The following is a 21,288-nucleotide window of genomic DNA, read 5'->3' as shown; positions in this document are numbered from 1 at the left end:
AGGGTTTTTGAAAACTCTAGGCTTCTGGGTAACAGGGTGAGTAGAAGAAATGCCAGCAGAGCCACACACACCCCCATGTGGTGCCAGGAAATCTGGTGTTCACCCTCACCCCACCCCACCCCACGCCCAGAGGTATCAACTCAACTCTCATTTCTGAGGGTCTGTGCCCATAAGCCCTGCCCCAGCAATTAAGGGGAGTGGGATGGGAATGGAGCCCTCTGAGTCCAAGCAAACACTCTATAGCTAACCCTAGAGAAAACTTAAAACCACAGCTATTGCAGTCTGGGCTTTGTTTTAGCCAAAAATATGGTTACGGCTCCTCCCCGTCCCACAGAACATAGGGTCTCATGGAGGACTCTGTGCTGCCCTGAGAGGGACGAGGCCGACTGAAGGATTCCTCTTGAACACAGAGATGCTTCTGTAACAAGAGGACTAACTATCTGAACAGGCAAAGTTTTCTATTTAGACCCCTTAGAAGACATGCTTACAGGTTAAGTGAGCCCCAAATCAGCTTTCTTCTTAAATGTGTGAACCTGGAATACCCCGGGGACATATGCAAATTCAACTATGTGCATGACTGTCTTCTGTAAGTAATTTTTAAAAACCCAGTGAAATTAGTTGGCACGTGCATTCTTTATTCCATAAACACAGAGTTTGATCATTTCCTCACTCATTCCCATCTACTACGAGCAGGTGTTGTTCTAGGTTATGGGGATACAAGGAAGAGAATAAAACAAGTTAAAAAATCCATAGTAACAAAGACCTAAATTTCTAATGATATGCTGTAGCCACGAAACCATGTGTGCTCTACATTATGGACATTTCAAGCATTTTTATGGTTCATTTTAACTATGAATTTTAGGTGGAATATGAGAATTTAATAACTCCCAAAAGGTTGGACTCTACCTATAACCTCATGATTCTGACAGCCCCTAGTTACTTGTTCCCCAAGCCTAGTACTGACGATCAGGACATGTCAGACATTTAGGTTTCTGGCCCAGCATCTTTCCCATTTTACCATTTATTAGACCTAAAACTGGGGGTCTCCAGCAGCAAGGAAATTAGGGTACAGACACACTCATTTTCTCCATCCCTACTTCTCCATCACCAAAAAACTTGGCTACATAAAAAGAATACGAATTATCTTTACCTGTGAATGATTTACCATATATTTCAAAGGGCCATAGAGAATAAGACAAATACACTGTTAAACATGTCACGCTAAATTTACTGCTACATTATTCTTGCCTAATCAACCCAATATGTGGTTCACACAGCCCAGATATTTGCAACCTAAGCTTTGGTATCCTCGGCCCAAAGTTTAGGCCATGGAAGTTTCCCCTTTAGAGAAGGGGAGAATTTAACTGCATAGGACATGCAGAGAGCCACGGAAGGTCTACCACAGGAGTCAGCAAATGATAGCCTGTGGGTCAGATCCAGCTAGCTCCTGTTCATGCGAATAAAGTTTTATTGGAACACAGCCATGCTCATTTGTCAGCATATCGTTCTGGTTGCTTTTGCACAACAATGGCAGAGTTGAGCAGTTGCTACAACCACGTGGCCCGCAAAGTCAAAAATGTTTTCTAGCTGGCTCTTCATAGGAAAAGTTCGCCTACCCCGGGACCACCAGGAAGAATAGCTGAGAAGTTATGCAGACCTGCTGAAGTATAAATTAACATCTCAAAGGCAAATGACAACTGATGATAACTGACTTGACAGATCAAAAGCCAAAGGAGCAGTAGAGAGCACAGCAGCTCATGTGGCTGTATTCTGAGTGTCTCAGCACTCTGTCCTGCCTTTTCACCTCTACTTAGATGCTTTCCCTTCTCCAAAGGTTTAAGTGAGACCCACTGCAGTCCCAAAATGGAACCTGTGCTTTAAATGAATCTAATCACGCATCTCCCATTTTGGGGGCAGCAAATTAAGTATTTTAATACATGTGTCTGCAAAGTTTTTTGGAGGGGTAGTGGAGGGGTTGGGGCGAGGACATGCCTGTGAGCGCCAAGTGCCAATGCTTTCTGCTCTGTGGGTCAGAAGCCCTTAATAGCTCTAACAGAAAAAAAGTCTTCACATCTGTTATGCAAACACAGCCTGTGGAACCAAAAATAAAACACACACTGATGAAAGCCGGAATGTCAAAAGATAATTTTAGACTAACTTTTAAGTCTGTAGAAACAGCCTCACAGAAATTTAAAAAACACACCCTCAAAATAAGCAACCCCCTTGTGATTAAGTTCAGCCCTACTTTACAGGGGTTGCAACACAATCCATTCCCTTTTACCTGCTACCTCACCTCAGCTCCCAGTCTTTAACATAGAATAAGAGAAAGCATTCCTGAATTCTAATGCAACCCAAAGGTCAACAGAAATGAGAGTTAACCTTACACCACCAGCCCTTATCACTGTGAATGGAGTTCACATATTTTTAGCTGGGTGCATACACAGTCTTACTTTGGGCACTCCTTTTGTATACGCTTAGCAAACTGTTCTCTTATCCCGAGGTCCAGTTCTCTAGGGACAATGACTGTATGTTACTCATACCCACATCCCTGTTGTTGACCCGGAAGGGGAGTCTGTTTGCCCGGCACCTAGACAGCCAAAAAACTGACACCAAGTTGTAGGAAAAGGAAAGAGGGCATATTATTTCAAAGGTACCAGTGAAAGGAGAATGGGCAGCTGATGCTCAAAGACCCGAATTCCCTGATGGTTTGCAAGCAGGGTCTTTTAAGGGCTAAAGTCTCGAATAAAGGGTCCAAGGCCGTGGGCTGCGTTGATTGGTGGTAAGGTTCCATAATTTTCTTAATCTGATTGATTTCTCCCCCGGCTTCATCCTGTCCGGGGTCTTCATTATCGGACTTGAGAGGTCTTCCTGTTTCCAAACAAACCAGAGTTCTGCAACCCATCTTGGGATTGTGTGTCAGTGATGTTACCTTAAGAACAGAAAAACAGATCTATCCATCTTGGGTTTAACAAGTTGTTACATCCTTTCCTTATGTCAAGCAATATATTGCCTGAAACCTGTTTTACAGGCAGATCTTTAGGTTCCGGGATGTTGTATTCTTTCCTAATCTTTAAATAGAAATCATGACAGCCAGCTGTGGGGACAAAAGGTATCTTTCTTCTCATGTTTTAAGTTCTTCCAGCTGTGCTAATAATCAAATCAACAGAGGCCAATGAACAGGAGACAGTGTGTAATAACATCTATGATAAGAATGTATATTGAGGGCCATAAGAATAGAGACCCAAAGAAGTACTGGGTAGATAAGGTTTCTATGCCAGTTCCAAGCTAAGAAGACTAGGCGAATGTGATTTGAGGCTTCAAAGGGTAGGAAAGCCATTTGCTTGGAGATGAAAAGCAAATGTTTGATAAACAAATGTTTGCTGATATCTCCGTATGAATGGACCTCCTGGAGCAGATCCTCCATCTAAATTCCTTCTGCGCAGTTAAGGGGAGGTCAAAGATTTTTTTCTGAGTCTTGTTTCCCAATCACCAGCTTAAAATCAATATCCCAAAAGGCATGTCTTGGGGTGGCAAACGCTGCTTCCCTTCACAGAGGAGCTGCGACTCTTTAAGAAGGCTAATTTAACAAGTTTAAATAAAAGCTAAATTTGAGTCATTTTTATGATTTGTTATCAGTTTTATCCCTAGCACCTCACAGGATATTTGGCATCAAAGAAGGAAGGAAGGAAGGAAGGAAGGAAGGAAGGAAGGAAGGAAGGAAGGAAGGAAGGAAGACTTAAACGACTTAAAAGATTTTCTAAAACATGAACTCAGATTACAGTTTAACCAAGCAAGTACTACAATCACCTACTTTTAGACTCTGTGTAAACTGTCAAGGCTCAACTACTCACAATATTTATGTTTCCTGCTCCCAGCATTGTGAGGCTACTGTCTCTTAGTTCGTTATTTGTTGTGCCATTTGTCTTTTCCCTCTGGCCCCGACAGAAATGTTCATTTCCAACTGTAAGCTCTTGTCTGTCCTATTTATCTGCACAGTGCTCCAAGGCCCCGTCTGTGGACAGTTGCTTAACAGATGCTTTTGATATGACCAAAAAAAGGGTGAGGAAAACTTCAGTTCTCACATCTTATCGTTCTCCCTCTCCCACGGCCAAACCCATCCTGAAACAGAGATCCTGTTAATGTCTGATGTCCCCCCCCACCCAAAAGCTTCTGGGTAATAGATCCTGCAGACCAAGGACAATAACTATTATTCCTTGTTTTCTGGCTCCTGGCAAGCTCATTACTTCTGGACAAGAATCAAACCTCTTTGTCTTTGGTTCAGACTCAAAAAAAAAAAAAAAAACCTCTCAGTGGGATATCCATTAGTTCAACCCGCTGCCTGTAGTACAAAATTATTTCCCACCATCATTTCCCGGCATTCACTTGTGTGTAGAGGGTAAGGCTCCAGCAATGAGAGGAGCCAGGGATGAGAGGGTCGCAGGGACTCTGTTTTCTCCCACATGGTGTTATGTCTGGATGGAATTTAGACCAAAGATAAAATTGTTTGGAAAGCCAGGAGGATGTAGGAGGTGGAACCTCAGTGCCAGCTCCCCACAGGGAAACTCTGATTAGGTCACAATGAGAATTTCCCCTCCGGGTTCTACAATGGCCTTCAGGTTTGATGGACCAAACCCACTTTCAACCTCAGAAAAGTTCTCACTGATACACTTGACACATGTCAGGTACAACAGTACAATGATCTCTTCTGCTGTTCAGGAAGAGAACTTTTGAAAAGCATTCTATCTCAGAGGAATTTTTTTAAAAGAATTGGGTCAACAGTACATACATACATACATACATGCAATCATACATATATAAATACACACACACACACAGTTTGCAAATTTGACACTTGGTCTAACACAAAAACGTAACACACCAGCTAAGTAGAGTTCTTCTCTAGAATTCAATGCTTTAGAGCAACACCTGAGGCTAGTTCTCAGGTACAGTTCTCTTAACATTCAACCAGTAAACACCAAAATCAAAACTAAAAGCCCAGACTTTCCAGATTCAGCATAAACACCTACCATTCTATGCTGGGACAAATTGCGTGGTGTTTTGGATCAAAGTGGAATATATTTCATCGCTGATGTTTACTTTAAAAAGGCGGTTACACCAAACCCAACTTGAAGGCAGGTTCTGTTTTACATGCAAAGCCACCAAATAAATAAACACTAGATTTGTGGTTGTGCCTATTTTCTTCAGACTACCAGTTGTCCCTTGAGCTCAGCTCTTGGCCTCCACAACAAGAAGGAGGCAGGTGGGGAAGACAAGCTAATAAAACTGCAAAGGCCCAAGGTGGTGTTGTTTCCAGAAGAAATACTTCTTCCTCACTGCTGACTCCAAAAGAAAGATTAGGAACCAGGAGGAAGGATAAGTTTGCTAAGGCTTTCCCTGTTACTTCGATGAACATCTGCACAACAATCAAACCTAGGCGTACAGGCAGGAAAAGTGCTGGCAGGCGGCGCTAGCTAGTCCTGGCTCTACCTAGTCCCACCTCTACCTAGTGCCACACACAGCCTTAGACCAGCCACTGCCCTTCCCTGGGCCACATCCTCTCACCTGTCAAATGAGGGGGTTGGTTCGGATTATGACTTAAGATTTTTCCAATTTAAAGAAATGCTAATGTTTTATTCAAATTATACTCTAGACGAGAGCATTATTTTCTCTCCTTAACACTGTATGATATTTGCTATCTCTTCACAGGGCAGAACACTTCATATAAATGTGAGCTGTATGCTTTTCTTCCATGTCTTATCTCTTTCACTAGCTCTTCTATTAACTCTGTTTCATGTATTTTGTTTTTAGCCCCCCCGGACTAGCACAGAGAAGGCTTCCCCACAAACAATACTTCCTCTAATGCAGGCATACATATAGAATAACCAAAGCCAGAAATGAAAGAGCTGCACGGAGGAAAGCCCAAGAATGAGAAGGGCAGAGGGCAGTGTTTAAAGGCTCAGGCAGAGAGGACCACTTCGTTCTGGGTGACGGATGACGTGATGTGGACGTGGCCTTGGGACTAGACTGGCTACAAAGAATCCTTCTTTATTTCACTTTCATCTACTTCCATATAACCTGATATTAATAGTGTTGATATACACGAATTCCCCATCACTGCAGCTCCTTCTCCTTTCCCCTTCTGATGAAGGCAATGAACAGTAAAAGTGACTGAGAAATATCACCCCTAGGGACTGTGTTATGATACACGACTTGCTGAATAAACAGAGAAAAATCCTTTGCGTCCATCCTGCTATCTTTGTTCAAAGGGCCTAAATCCTGTCAGTAGCCTCAACTTCCAACCCTTTTCTCCTTTCCTGGAAAATCTGACTTCATGATAAACGTAGAGACTGTGATTAGAATATGTGCTGAAGATTTTAAGGGGGTAAGGGTTGGGGAAGTGATGACTGAAAGTTGGGGAAGGTGGGGCCTGGTTGAGATCCAAGTCAATGTCCCACCCCCACCCCACATTAGTCCTGAAATTGGGTGGTCCACTGAGCCTAGTGGACCACAGCGATCAGGACAACTTCTAAATAGTTACTTGGATAAAAATGCCAGATCCCAGCATGTAAAAGGGAAGACTAGTTATGGTAGAGAAGGGCTTCTCCGGTCTCAGCCCAGAGCTATGCATGTGGATTTGCAGACCACGCTGGCACACTCAGCAACTTCCATACTGCCCACCACAGTGGGCACAGTAAGAGAACCCTGGTGGCCACTTTGAATTAATTTACAGCCTTTTCAGAAACTCGTGAACTCAAAAGATTTAAGCTACTTTAGGAGTTGCAAATCCAAACGCCTTTCTTTGGGGGCAAGCACTAAGGGGAAATGTGTGAGACATGCTGTAAGTAAACTTCCAGGGGTGGGGGCCTACGGTGAGCTCCAGTATACTAGCCCTTCTAAAGGGAGCCAAATTAAAAAAAAAAAAAAAAAAAGTTCTACCCAAACACAACCCGTATGCCAATTTACAACGCCTAGGCTAGGCTAGGAGAGTTCCGGGCTCCCCTGAAATCTCTGGGTGTGGCAATGGCAAATGGGTGGGGAAGGACACAGAGCCCTAAACATCAGACTGGCTGACTTTCACCAAGTCCAGGGAGAGAATGGAATTCAGGAGCTGCTTTTACAACCGACGAAACTGCAGCCGTGAGTCCCCCTCTTGTCCGATCTCGTTAGGTCTGGTCCAATGTTCCTTTGAAGCCTACTCTACCCTGCAACCTTATCAGCCTTGCGCTGAAAAGAACTAAAAAGCTCTTTCATCCAGGGTAAGGGTAACCATTACAGGACTGCTGTTTCAGCATCTACTACTCATTCAAAGGAAAACCGACCCAACCCTGACAGCAGGAAATAATGTGTAAAGTAAAACATGTTTCCTAAAGGGATCAAGTAAGATTACAAACAAAACACAATGTCTTCTAAAACAAATGAGGGAACAAAAAGAAGACTGCTATCAAAACAAAAATCTTCGTTGCCTCTCCTCTCAATATAAGGAATAATTCTTCAAAATGTAAATTTAAAACAAACATATAACACAAAAAGTCTACCGTACTGTGGAAGATGTGTTTTGGTTCTGAAAAACAAAAGGCGACAATTCAGCCACCTCAGGCATTACCTACTACCCATCTCGATGAATGAGAGCAGCCCAGGAACCAAGTGGAACAAGGATGAAGAAAATGGGTCAAAGATCCTTCAAGTTAGGAACCTGTAAGGCTCTTCCCACCTTGGCCTGGCATACTGAGCTCGCAGGGAAGAAGGCCTGAGGGCCACAGAGGGTACCTGTCCTCCCTTCTCCAATGCAGGCTTAGTTTTAGAGGTCCCACTTCCACAGAAAACAAGAAGAACCTTGCTTTCTCCTCCCTCCCAAAATGCCAGGTAGCTTCCCAGGGTACCCAAACCTCAAAGTGTCATCATCTGCCTGCCTCCAAACTTAAAAGTTACGTCTTGATTTAGTGGTGCAGGTCAGGAAGCTTAAATCTCTCATCCATTTTTTTTGTGTGTATGTGGGGGGCAGTCTACCTTCTAAAGTGGATTTCCAATCCACCAGGCATCAAATATCTCAAGACTGCTTGAATTATAACACATGGTTACTGACAAGAATGGTTTGCCATAAAATGTCTCCAGAAGACAAAAATCACACCCTATGCAATCACCACAGTAAAGCTTTCTCTGAGCCAAAGTTGTCATGGGAAAGAGGAATGTCCCTAGTGAAAAGAAATAGGACAAAGTTTGGCCCAGCAGCTCCTTGTAGTTCCCTCCTGCTCAAACTTAAACACAGGGTGCATTCTAAAACCAAGGCAAAAACTGAAAATCAGCGAAAAGGGAGCTGCCCTCCTGTTCTTAACCCACATACCAAAGGCCCCTGTGGCTCCAGACAGCTCGTGTCCATTGCACACGAATGCTGGGTGGGAGGCAATTACACACTCCCGTCCAGGCCGTTATAAGTATACATGCTTTCTCCTCTTCCCATCACAACCTCAAACATTTCCACAGGCCAACAATGAGGGGGCGAGGACCGGCAGCAGACGCCCAGGGTGCAACCCCACAAGGGGACCTTTCACTGCCTGCCCTCAAGCACCGCCTGAGGATGAGGTCAGCCTCTATTCCATAGGCCATGAAACAAGCTGACTTTGTGACCAGCTGGCTGGTGCCCTGTAAGGATCTAAAGATGGAGAAGGATTGGTTTCGCCCACAGGGACCTCATTCCCTATGCAGGAAGCCCAACTAAACCATTTTTAAGTAAGTACATTCAGGGGACAGGCATAGAAACATTTATAAGAGCCTCTGTGAGGCTCCCATTTATAAGAGACCCTCTCTTTTCTCCCTCCCTCTACTTTGACCCAAATCACACACATACCACTGCTAGGCTCACCTCCCTAAATATCTGTTTCTATGATGACAGCCTCTTACAAGAATCTGTAATGGCTTCCCATTTGCCATCAGACCATGGTCAAATGACTCACCTTCGCACTGAAATTCCTGCAAGTCTTGGTCATTTACCTGCTCACGTCTACTCTCTGTCCTTCTGCATGTGCCTTCTTCTTGTTATTTTTCCTTCCTCTCTACCTACAGTCTACTCACTAAGAACACATTCAGCCTGGGTTCATATTCCAACTCCACCACTTAGAGCTGGAGACCTTGGGCAAGGTACTTAAACGACTCGACACCTCTGTTTCCTCCCCTGTAAAGCAGGGATAATGACAGCACCTACTGCTCAGGTGAGTATGGTAGTGATGAACTAAGATGGTAAAAGGCTCAGAACAAAACCTGACACATGGCATCCCCCAATAAATATCAGTAATTAAAATTCATTATTTTCACAAAAGTCACTTCTTTCATGGTGCCTTTGCTCGCAACACCAGCCAACATCTTCTGTTTCTTAAATGTTCTATGGACAGTCAGAAATCATAGAGACTGGCTGGAGTTGTCAGGGACTATTTCATGGGGCAGGTTACATGGACGGGAATCAAATGTTAAAAGTGTTATAAAAGTCATATCCTAAAATATGTACCTGTGGCTCCCAAATTCTCCACCTCCAGTAACAATGTTTCTGAAGGGTTCTCCACTAAGCGTACCACATATTTGTATAGTTTCTGATTTTGTTTCTTGGAACCTCAGCTTACTTCAACCAAGTCTAAACACTTCTTAAGAACGGGAATCATACTATCTACATCTGGTCCACACTGAGACCAATGGGTCCTGAGCCAATTCTTATTGAATTTAAAAAGAGAACATTAAGTTCCTTGAAAAACAAAGGTAGTAAGCGAGAGAGTAAGTGAACCTTCAGAATAAGAGTTCAAACCTACCCTTTCAGCATTCCTCCTCTCAAACATCTTGTAACAAACATAGAAATTAAACCGTGGTAAGAGAAAGAGAATATGGGCAAACACCTCCAAGATGGAGTAAACCCAGTATGGACTAATGAGGCAGCCTTAGTTCTTTGTTTCCTTGCCTCCAAACTTCCACAGTAGTACTTCCTGCATCCTCTCATATGGCACTTATTAATTTCGACCTTGTTTTATGCCTCAGAAGACTTTATACCTTGTCTTCTGGATTATCAGCTCCATTTCTCACAAATTTGAATGTCCCACAACTCCCACTGCAGTGCCTTACTTGTTTAAAGCAAAGGAGAATCTTAATTTCACAAGTTCTGACAGTAGTTCCGGTATATTCCAGACCAGGGGTGTCCAAACTTTTTTCAACGTTTTTCACCAAGGGCCATATGCGGTAAAATACACAAACAGCCGGGCCACTCACTCGAGGTGAAGTACGTATGGCCTCACCTGGTTTATTTAAGTAAACTAAATATATTTTTGGAATTTGCTGCGGGCCAATTAAAAATGGATTGCGGGCCGCAGTTGGCCTGAGGGCCGCAGTTTTGACACCCCTGTTCCAGACCATACAACAATTCCAAAGCAGTACTCAACAGACAGTTCAAAGGGCCTACTTTAACGAATGGATGAGAACATATCGAGTGCTTTTAAGAAAAATGGTTGTTTCTGAAGCACTTCAGTGTATTTAAAATAGTCTGCAGTTTCAGCGTTAAGACTGGGAAGAATAAACATTTCCTCGGAGCTACTCTTGGGGACGCCATCCCCATTGCAGAGGGATTCCAAGACCACTGAGCAGTAAAGCAATTAAGTCTATATAAGGGCAAATGGGGTTCGCATAGCTAGCCTTTCCTCTCCCCCTTTCCCTTGGATGAGAGCTGTTCTTCTCAGCAAATTGTGCCCCTCCAGACGAAGGCTGCCCTGGCCCCAGGGGGCTCCCCGGGTGAGTAAGTCTGACTCATTTTGGGGTTCAGCAGTGGGAAGCCTACTTCCTTGCGGACATAAGCCACATTAGCTCTATGAGGGATAAAGGTGATTTTTGGCACGTATAATACTTGCTGACATTGTAGTTTTCTTCGTCAATTTGTTCAGAATCTGGGAAAGGAAGGATGGTATTATTTAATGGACTCCCTCAAAAATTCCAATACACCCCCCCCACCCCAGTAATTTGGATAATTAAGAGGCCTACTATCAGGAAATTCCAGAAAAAGGCCCTATGTGTGTCTATCAGGATCACGTACCCGGCCTACCTCTGCATACATTGCTCAGGACGTGGCTGGAAATCCATCCTCATCTCTAGAGACACCCACCTTATAAGTGATATGTCCAGAAAAGTAAAAATTACCCTGTAACCCACTCCTCATTATCTGTGGAATTATCCAAATTAAGTGTTTTTAATAGCTGCTACTTGGGATACTGGCCGCCATCGTTAGGACAAGGAAAAGGTACAAAAGTCTACAAGAAAAGACTATACATCCCATCAGGAACAGCTATGAACAAGGTTAAGATAAAACACAGTCCTCTCCACCAAAAGCAGCAGACTGCATCGGTACTACCACTGCAGATTAAGACGTTGAATGGTTCGTCTACTCGGCAGGCAAGCACTGAAGAGGCATCCCGGAAGGTTCAGAGAGAGCGAGTGTACCCAAAACCACATCCTAAATCGGATGTTTCCCACACCCCCTCATCGACCATCAGAAATGGGGAGACTGGAAACAGGACAGACTTACGTGCTCTTTCATCGCATTAGCCACGGTTTGTGACATCATGATGCAGCAGAGGATGGACACGAGAATGAAGTAGAATGCGTACATGAAGCGAGTGCTCCGGGACTGTCGGATCTTGGGGCAGCAGCCGCAGCACAGGGAGCAGCCAGCAGACCCACAGCAGCAAGCCAACTAGAAAAGAAACACAGAACATCCTCTTCAAGCCACTGCTTTACAAATCTATTTAACACCAGCCTTCCGCAAGTTGACCTTTCAGGCTACCATTTTTCCGAGCCGTCCTGCCCACAGAACATGCAGGAACAACAGTTTAGTGTGTGAACAAAGCTTTCACCAGAACTGGTCTGATGTTGCTTTTAATGACAAGCATTAAGGCTTTGGGAGAGGCCTGATAATTAAATAGAAAAGGCACAATTCATCTGAAGCACTATAATCATTACTCTTCGGCAAAACAAAAAGATCAGCTCAGAGCAGGAGAAGAAGCCAAGAAGAACTGGAAAAAGGCCTAAGTGAGGAGAGGAGAACATGAAAAACAGGAAATCAGGCCCAACTAAAGGACCTGTCAAAATCCATGCGCCAAAGAATGAACTGCAGGAACACCTGAGAACGTGCTGGGATGTAAAGGCTAGGCAATGTTATGCTTGCGTCCATCCTCCTTGGCAGGAAATAATGGGAATGTCTAATTTGAAGCTCAAAAGGCATAGGTGCCTCTTATGCAGACACGGATTACCAGAGCTTCCTGCCCCTGATGGAAAGCGTTCAGGCTAATGGGGCATGGGTGGAGAGCACACACACCTACTGGTCACACACCTTCTATTTGGGGAGTCTAGATCTCTCTCTTTTTTTAAAATCTCTGATTGGGCTTTAATAGTCAATGCCACCAGACATAATTTGGGAATGTTAAAATAGGGATTAAGTTTTCAGGTTTGGGTCTGGTGTTCATATTTTTCCCTTTAAAAACTTTCTTTTTTTTAGAGTAGTTTTAGGTTTACAATAAAATTGAGAAGGAGGCACAGAGATTTCCCATATACCCCTTACTCCCACATATGCACAGTCTCCCCATTACCACTCACTCACCAGAATGGTCCTTTCTTTTCTTTTACCACGAATGAACCTACATTGGCATATCACAATCACCCAAAGATCATGGTTTACCTAAGGGTTCACTGTACATTCAGTGGGTTTGGACCAATGTATAATGACATATATCCATCATTATGATATCGTACAGAATATTTCCACTGCCCTCAAAGGAAACTAGATATTTAGTAAAGCACAGGGCAGTGGAACACAGTGTTGTTAAAAGTTCAAGCTCAAAGTCACAATACCTGGGTTTGGGGCTTGGCTCTACCACCTACTAACATGAGTAAATTACTAACCCTTTTAAGACTCTTCATTTATAAAGTGGGGCGGTAACATTGTGGTAAAGTGGGGACCACAATGCTTATGTTGTGGTCTCTTGGATGACCTAATCAGACACATCTGATGTCAGGGAGATATTTCTGTTTAGCAAATTGGGAATTCCACAAAAGAGATTGTCATAAACTACAAATAACAACAAAACCTACATGCATTACATGATGGTCTATATAAAACCTACACCCTAACAATTCAGTCCATTGATAATGATTTGGAAGGAAGTTCAAGACTTCACACACCTTCAAAACAAGCATCAATTAGAATGCCACATAGGTATACAGGTATACAGGTATAAGACAGCAGCAGTCTATCATTATAAAGATGTTATGACAGATCTTGGAAACACAGACATCCCAAGGTATTCCATCTACTTCATGAAACTGCCATTGTTTGAGCCGTGGGTCATTCTGCACTACTTGATTACTTTAAATTTTTGTTAACGTACTCTCTCCATCTTACTTTCAGTTTTCAAAGCCATCTTCCTCAAAAGACTCTTCTTGCTTCATAAGGTTAGACCACACTGCTTGTAAGATAAGCTATTCTACTTGTGCTGAGCTAACAGATCACACAGGTGGGATCCTGACACTACTGCCAGCGTTATGTTCTTATGGGCCACCTTTCTTTACAATTCACTCATTCCTATTTTCTATCCCCGATTTTACTAACTTCTTTCCACTCACTTGCCCAGATTTCTTTCTCTGGGCCCTGCCTCCCTCCTCCTCAGCTTTCCAAATTCCTTCCCAACTGCCTCCTTCATTGGTTGCTAATTCTTTAGTTCTATGATCACCAGTCTTACTCTATTTCAAATTCAAATGTGATAAAGAAAATACCCTATTTAGGAAAAGAAATATTTTAGAAGCAGTTAATGATTCTCATGATAGAACATTTCCACAGAGAATCAACATTTAAACCTAATATCAGGTTGGTGCAAAAGTAATTGTGGTTTAAAAGGTTAAAAATAATTGCAAAAACCACAATTACTTTTGCACTAACCTAGTATCTCCACAGAAAGGAAAAATGAACAGATCCATACATGTGAGCCGAACGGATCATTTAAAGGTAAACAGTGACAGAAGGATGTGATTATGGAAAATATGAAAAGAAAATCATACTGGTTTAATCCTATTCTGTCACCAAAGTCATGTGGCAGTCTATGGATCTGACTTCTCAAACTTTCCTTACTGTCACTTTCACTCTATATAATGCTATGGTATGAGATCATTGATAAGATAAATAGACAGACAAGTATTAGATAGAATGTATGTACAAATATACACACATGCCTAATATTAAAATCCAACAGCCTTTTTCTACTAGCCTAAAAGTTGTGTAATCAAAGCAAACTACACCAATACCCAAGGCTACAAGCACATTATCTTTAGCTAAATAAACACTGATACATACACCAAGTAGAAATTCAAAATAGCATCTATACAAGAAATGGTATCTCACAGTCCTGCTGACTTACTACTTCTTTCTGGAAAAGCAACCACCCCTGCCACTTTAATACCTTTACTATGCTGAGCATGTCACTTCCCTGATCCTTACTTTCAAAACTGGGAATTCAAAACAGCCTAATTTCCAGGGCTGTCACAAGCTTGAAGACAAGGTCCAGTGTCTTGTTACCCCTGGCTGCAGAGGGCCAGAACCTTTCACTGAACAAATGAGGGTGTAAAAAAAACAAATAACATGTAGAATGTACAACACCAAGAATGAATCCTAATATAAGCCATGGAGTTCGGAGAATAATGATCTGTCACTATAGGTTCGTCAATTGTAACAAATGTACCACTCTGGTGGGGGGTGTGGATAATGGAGGCGGCTATGCATGTGTGGTGTGGAGGGTGTATGGGAAATCTGCGCTTTCTTCTCAATTTTGCTGTGAACCTAAAACTGCTCAAAAAAATAAAGTCTATTAAAAAATAATAGCAACAGAGAAATAAACAAGACAGCGCCCATCTGTCTTGCTCAATAAATGGATGCTGAATGAATAACGTATGGTAAAGTCATAAGGACAACACTCCTCAAAGGGGCTGGCAATCCCACTCCACGGGGCCAAGTGCACATGTCGTGTCCCACACTCTGAATTTCTCACACCTGCAGTACATCACAAAGCATTAGGGCTTTAATTTGTAGATACTGCACTCTCCTTTTCCACAAGAAATTATTACGTACTTGGGAAGGACCCAAGATCATCTCTTTGGAGGGCAATGCTTGCAATTCTTCTAGAAGTTCATCCGGCATGTACACTTACACGGGGGCACAGAGATTTAGGTATGAGATTGTTCATTACAAGGATGGAGTCAGTCTTATTCTCCAGCGCCACAGGACTCGATAAATGAATTTTGGGCTATCTATACAACACAATGTAGTTAAAAAGTCAGTGTTATGGGCTGAACTGAGTCTTCCCACCCCCAAAAATCCACGTGTTGAAGTCCTAACCCTCAGTACTTCAAAATATGTGGACATAGGGTCCTTAAAGAGGTCATTAGGGTTGGAAAAGGTCATTGAAATGGGCCGTAATCCAGTTTGACTGGTGTCCTCAGAAGACGAGGTTAGGACACAGACACACAGGAAGAAGACCACGTGACGACACAGGGAGAAGACGCCATCTGCAAGCCAAGAAGAGGGGCCTCAAAAGAGACCAACCATTCTGACTCCTTTATTTCAGACTTTCAACCTCCAGAACTGTGAGAAATTAAATTTGTGTTGTTTAAACCACCTAGTCTATGGTAGTTTGTTATGACAGTCCCAGCAAAGTAACAATCATTATGCGTTGGTATTTTATGTGTATCTTTATGTGTGTGTGGTGTATGTGTGTATACAATGACCACGAACACTGATCATCTGTCCAGTGGCCCTAAATGTGAGGAGGAAAAGAAGACATCTACGCATACTTCTCTGTTCTACTCTGAGTTTTTACCACGTGCTTGTATTACTGTCATAATTTTTAAAAGAAAGGAAAAGTGACTAAGAAAAGCAACTAAGTTTGAAGATACTGATATAAAAGCCATTTGCAGAAGTGGCATTGACTTAAATATTTTTTCCTCTGTGAAGAAACTTCCCCTCCCCAAACATAGTGAAAAAGAAAAATCTCAAAGAGCCCTTCTCACCCTCCCTCTAGCTAACTTCCTTTGAAATAGAAACTACATGTATAGCAAAGGCTTTTCTAAATACAAGGTGCTTTGTCCTTGCCAGGGCAAGAGTCAACATGAGAAGAAAAGCTAGCTGCTTGCTGCTACCTGGAGCTGAGCCTCACCTCCAAGGGTTATTTTTCTTCTTCTAAGGACCCCACCCACCCTCCCAATACACACACATAAACATACAGACATACACACATATCACAATAAATAAATATCAGTCTCCCTCTCTGTCTTCCCCACTGGCCTTGGGCACAGATAGTTCTTCTAAGGACTTCTAAGGATCCTAGGCATGTAAACCAATGATCATAGAAACACCAGCTAGGGCTGCTAGTAACATCCAGGTTCTATCAAATTAAAAAGCACAGTTCATTATCTAGAATTTCCAGCTGGCAACATCAACGAGAAATAGCAAAGAATCAGGAAGAAAGCCAAACAGATGTCATAATTAGCATGTGCACACACAGGCACGTGCACACACACACTATACTCATAAAAGTCCCTCCGTCTCTCTTCCCTCCATCAAGTCTTATTTTCACAGTTGCAACAGGCTTGGGCTACCAGGTTCTTAAGCCCACAGGGCCTAGGAGGCACTAACTGGTGGGAAGAGCACAGATATCAGAACAGGAGGACCTGGATTCTCACTGTGCTGCACTGGGTAAGTTACCTTCCCTCTTTGGGTCTCAGTTTTCTTCACTTGTAAATTGAAGGGGCCTAGGTAGACAGAAGACAGTAGGTAAAGAGGTTTCATCCCACATTCATCTCACATTCAACTCATCATGACCGTGGCGTTCTAGAATGCCGTGCTGAGGTGGGTTCTAAGGCTAAATGTCTCAACAGGGAAGATGCAGAGATCAATGAGTACCATACGCTAGAGGTGTGGTGGCATCCATGCTTCATTCTTGTCATCCCTGCAAGAGGTGATTGACATCCCTACCACCTATAAATTCTTAGATGTTGAAAAACAAATTGCAAGAGGCCAGCACACTGAGTTAATCTCAAAGCAAGAAAGAAGCAAGAAAAATCCATCAAGAACTGCACAGTGGAGCAGTCAAAAGCTCTTCAAACACCCCACAGGTAATGTGAGCATCACTCTATTGCTTCACAGCCTGTGCTCTGCAAGGTACAGCTCACACAAGACTGCAGTAACTCACATTCCTGACGATGGCCCTGGCATCACACTGTCACGTTCCCTTCATTTCACTTAGGAAAGCAATAAAATGCGTGGGACACGTCTGTCACAAGAATCATCCCAAATGTGGGTCACATTTTTCAGTTTCAATGCTTTAGTGTTTAAGCATGTAAATCCCTCAGCAATGTGGAAAACATTTATTCAGAAAGACATTCCTCGAGGATCTGGAAAGCCAAGTTGGCTTTGGTGCATCTAACTTAAGTCCAAACTGCCAAAGGAAAGAAATCTTCAAATTTGACACCGCCCTTCATTCAGTCCCTTCTCTGTCTTAGAAAAACAGGAGCCCTCTCAGAACTGACAAAAGACAGAAGAGAGTTTTGTTAACTACACTAATTATAATACTGTTCCTTAATAAGTGGCAAGGGGAGGGGGAAGCAGTAGGGAAGTTTCTAAAAAATTAAAAGTTGTTGAAGCTGTTAGCAGAACCCAGGTGTTCCTGGGCATTCTTGGGGGGTTATGATATCAAGGGAACAGATGAGAGAAAAACATTAAAGACATAAAATTGATTTCAAAATTTTTCATTAAACAGTGGCTCTCTATACTTTAACCATATTTAGATTTCCACATCTTTCAGTAATACACAATATACTACTTATGCAATGTCACGACCCACTTTCCTTCCTTCCCTCTTGAGGTTTTAGAATCACCGTGGTCAGTAGAGAGGAAAGGAACAACTGATTCTACTTTGATAGCAATATTCATTTAAATTCTGAACTCCAAAAACAACATTTTGCAGCTCATTCTCTTCACTCCAGGTTCAGAAACAGCTTCCCATTGACTCACACACATCTTTTTTTCCACCACAACAAGGAGGCAGTGGTGGCGGTAAATAGTAACTCTTGCCTGCATAGTGCCAGGTGCTGTCCTAATTGGTAGCTATGCAAGGGATTGATGGGATTGAATCCAGGAGAACAAGAACACCCAATTCCTCTGCTTGATAAAGGAATACCTTCCAGCACCACCAGTAGAGTTGCAGGTAGTCCATAATCCACAAAATGATTGTTTCATAAAACTCAACACACACACACACACACACACACACACTCAACACATTTTTATACTGTGTTAGACGGTTGGTTTGAGGCTTACAGTGGATTTCTCCCTACCAAAGAATACAGAACAAACTACTAAAACTTATTTAATCCATAATAATATTAGCTAATAATAATTAACATTTAGTAATCTCTTATTCTCTGCAAGGTACAACTATTATTATCAGCTATTATGTCACCTCCACTTTACAGAGCTGAGATCGAGGAGGCTCAGAGAGGTTAGGCAACTTATAATCAAAAAGCTGGTACGTGGTAGAGGCAGGATTTGAATCTAGTAGGCTCTCTACCATTCTGCTCTACTTACTGCTGGGGTAGAGAGGGGGAACAAGACAGGTAACACTCACTAAAACCTTGGTTTCCTACAGAAGGGGAACCGGCTACGTGGGAAGGAGGAAGTAAGAGAGGAAGCTGTTTTTCTCTCCTGTCCTGGGGTGTAAGCATTCAACAAATACATGGAGAAGGCATCTCCCTTTCTGGGCCCCTTTCTCTCTCCCAGGCAACTTCTGGGACCTTCAGTGGACCTGTGACCTCGAGAGCCCTGGCCCAAGCAGCTCAACCACCCCAATCACCAACCTCCCTATCTCACCACCAAGTCCTACCTCACCTTAAAAGCTTTACTCCTAAATCCTATGGAAAACCAGGCCATTCATTCACTCAACCACTACTTATACTAAATACCTACTGTGTGCAGTGTTAATTCCTGGGAATGCAGCAATAAACAAGAGACCTTGTTTCTACCCTCACTGAGCAAGAATATAAATGTAAGAATGACCCATCTATGTGTTGTTTAGAAGAGAGAAAGGAAACCTGGATGTTCAATAAAAGAGGGGGCAAAATCATCAGGGGCAGCCAGATGGCTCAGTTGGTTAGAGTGCGAGCTCTGAACAGGGTTGCCGGTTAGATTCCCACATGGGCCACTGAGCTGTGCCCTCCAGAACTAGATTGAAGACAACGAGCTGCTGCTGAGCTGCCAGAGGGGTGGCAGGATGGTTCAGTTGCTTAGAGCACAAACTCTTAACAAAAAGGTTGCCAGTTGAATTCCCACATGGGATGTGGGCTGCGGCCCCTGTAAATAAAGATTGAAAACGGCGATTGGACTTGGAGCTGAGCTACGCCCTCCACAACTAGACTGAAGGACAATGACTCAAGGTTGATGGGCCCTGGAGAAACACACTGTTCCCCAATATTCCCCAATAAAATAAAATAAATTTAAAAAATAAGAGTAATGATCACTAAAATTATGGTACATTCACATTATTAAATACAGTGCACCTATTGAAATTATTATACAGATTATACAGAAATATTCACTATTCACTGCCACGGAAAGATGTCCACACTGTATTAACTGAAAGTAGTTAATAACACAAGAGTATAGAAGATGACAGCATTTGGGGTATAAATATGACATATATCAGCAATAACAACAAAAAGCGATACAGAAGAACGTACCTGGATGTCAACATTGTTCATAGAATTGTAGCATTACGAGCAACTATGCTTTTCTCTATTTTCTAAGCTCTTCGCAATAAGAACATATCTGACAGTTAGGAAAGCATCAGAAGTTTCCATTTTGGAAAAAAACAAAACCATATTCGTGTTCTATCTTGTAGGTGATAAGCACTCCAATATTTGTTAAATGAATCAGCCAGTGAGTAAATGAAATCTAATCAACTTCAGCTATGATCAGTAGGAAACAGCCAGAGAGAACTACCACTGGAATTGAGGCATAAAAGTAAAAAATTTTTACTATACTGTATCTTTAAAAATGGTTAAGATGGGAAATTTTGTTTTTTTACGACCATTAAAAAAAAGAGAAAATTCCTTACCCATTGTAATTTTTAGAGTTTAATGTATATAAATAAACCTGTTCTTGGTAAATATGAAACAAATAAAAATGAAATGAGAAAAATTAAACAGCTACCTACAAGTTCAAGATGTTGAACAAGAAGCTATATTTTTGCCTAGCCCAGAAATTAGCTCTTATACATATTGCCTTCAAATCAATTTCTTACATTTTTCTCTTTTTGAGTTCAGAGAATACCTTAAAGAGCTAAGGTTTTCACAACTATTTGCATAACAGTGGCAACAGGATTCTGAGGATTTGTCAGAAAGGAGTTTGACAGGTGGTTTCTCACACAGGTTTCAACATTCTAGAAGTGCTAGTTTCTACCAACTAGCAATCAACAGCATTTCCGTGAAAAGTGAGGTCAAGAGTCAGTGTCCTCCCTTAAATGACACTTAGAACCCATGGGGTCCAAATCTGAAATGGGCAAAGACACACTGTGAACACAGTTATAATGAGGCCAGGACAAAACTGTCCTCCTGGTGGGGTGTTCCTTTCTCACAAAAACAGGGTTACTTTTAGCACCAAAGAATGTTGATCAAGTTCTCTGTTCTCAGACAACAGTTGGATTCTTTGAATCATTCCATCACACAACCCTCCAAATGCGATGTATTTTAGTAGGTTGCTGGAGAGAACCTATAAGGTTTAAGGTTAAAAGATCAACTAACTCCACTTTCTGGCAGTTCAACAGAAAACAAACATTCCTGGAAAACAGATCATTCAGAGAATTTGTCAAACTCAACCCCATGACATTGGGCGCTGTTAATTCTGTTGGGGGACTGTCCTGTGCACTGTAGGATGTTTAGCAGTATCCTTGGCCTCTACCCCCAAGATGCCAGTAACAACCTCCCCTTCTTTCTCAGGAGTGGTGACAATCAGAAATGTGTCAGACAGCTGCCCTCCCTGTCTGTCGAGAACCACTGATTTAGGGGTTAAAAGGAAAAGTTATGGAGTAAGGTTATCCAGGTTCACACCCAAGCTGGAACACTGCCTGGTGATGCGCCTTCGACCAATTCTTTACCTTTCTAGGTCTTAATACCTCATTTGTAAAATGGGAATGAAATACCTACTTCACAGGGTTGATTATGAGGATTAAA

At 42.4% G+C, this 21,288-nt stretch overlaps 1 protein-coding gene across 1 annotated transcript in view; it reads right to left on the bottom strand.

The window, feature by feature from the left end:
• The window catches only part of SERINC5 (serine incorporator 5), a 96,162-nt gene that overhangs the window by 40,588 nt on the left and 34,286 nt on the right, over positions 1–21,288 (bottom strand). Inside the window, exon 2 of the mRNA XM_033110179.1 lies at positions 11,549–11,716. Within this exon, the coding sequence (XP_032966070.1) occupies positions 11,549–11,716 (168 nt within the window). The remainder of the gene's footprint in view (positions 1–11,548; positions 11,717–21,288) is intronic.

The sequence above is a fragment of the Rhinolophus ferrumequinum genome, chromosome 7 (genome assembly GCF_004115265.2).
Source record: "Rhinolophus ferrumequinum isolate MPI-CBG mRhiFer1 chromosome 7, mRhiFer1_v1.p, whole genome shotgun sequence".
Classification (NCBI taxonomy): domain Eukaryota; kingdom Metazoa; phylum Chordata; class Mammalia; order Chiroptera; family Rhinolophidae; genus Rhinolophus; species Rhinolophus ferrumequinum.
This window is presented reverse-complemented; position numbering and strand designations above follow the sequence as displayed.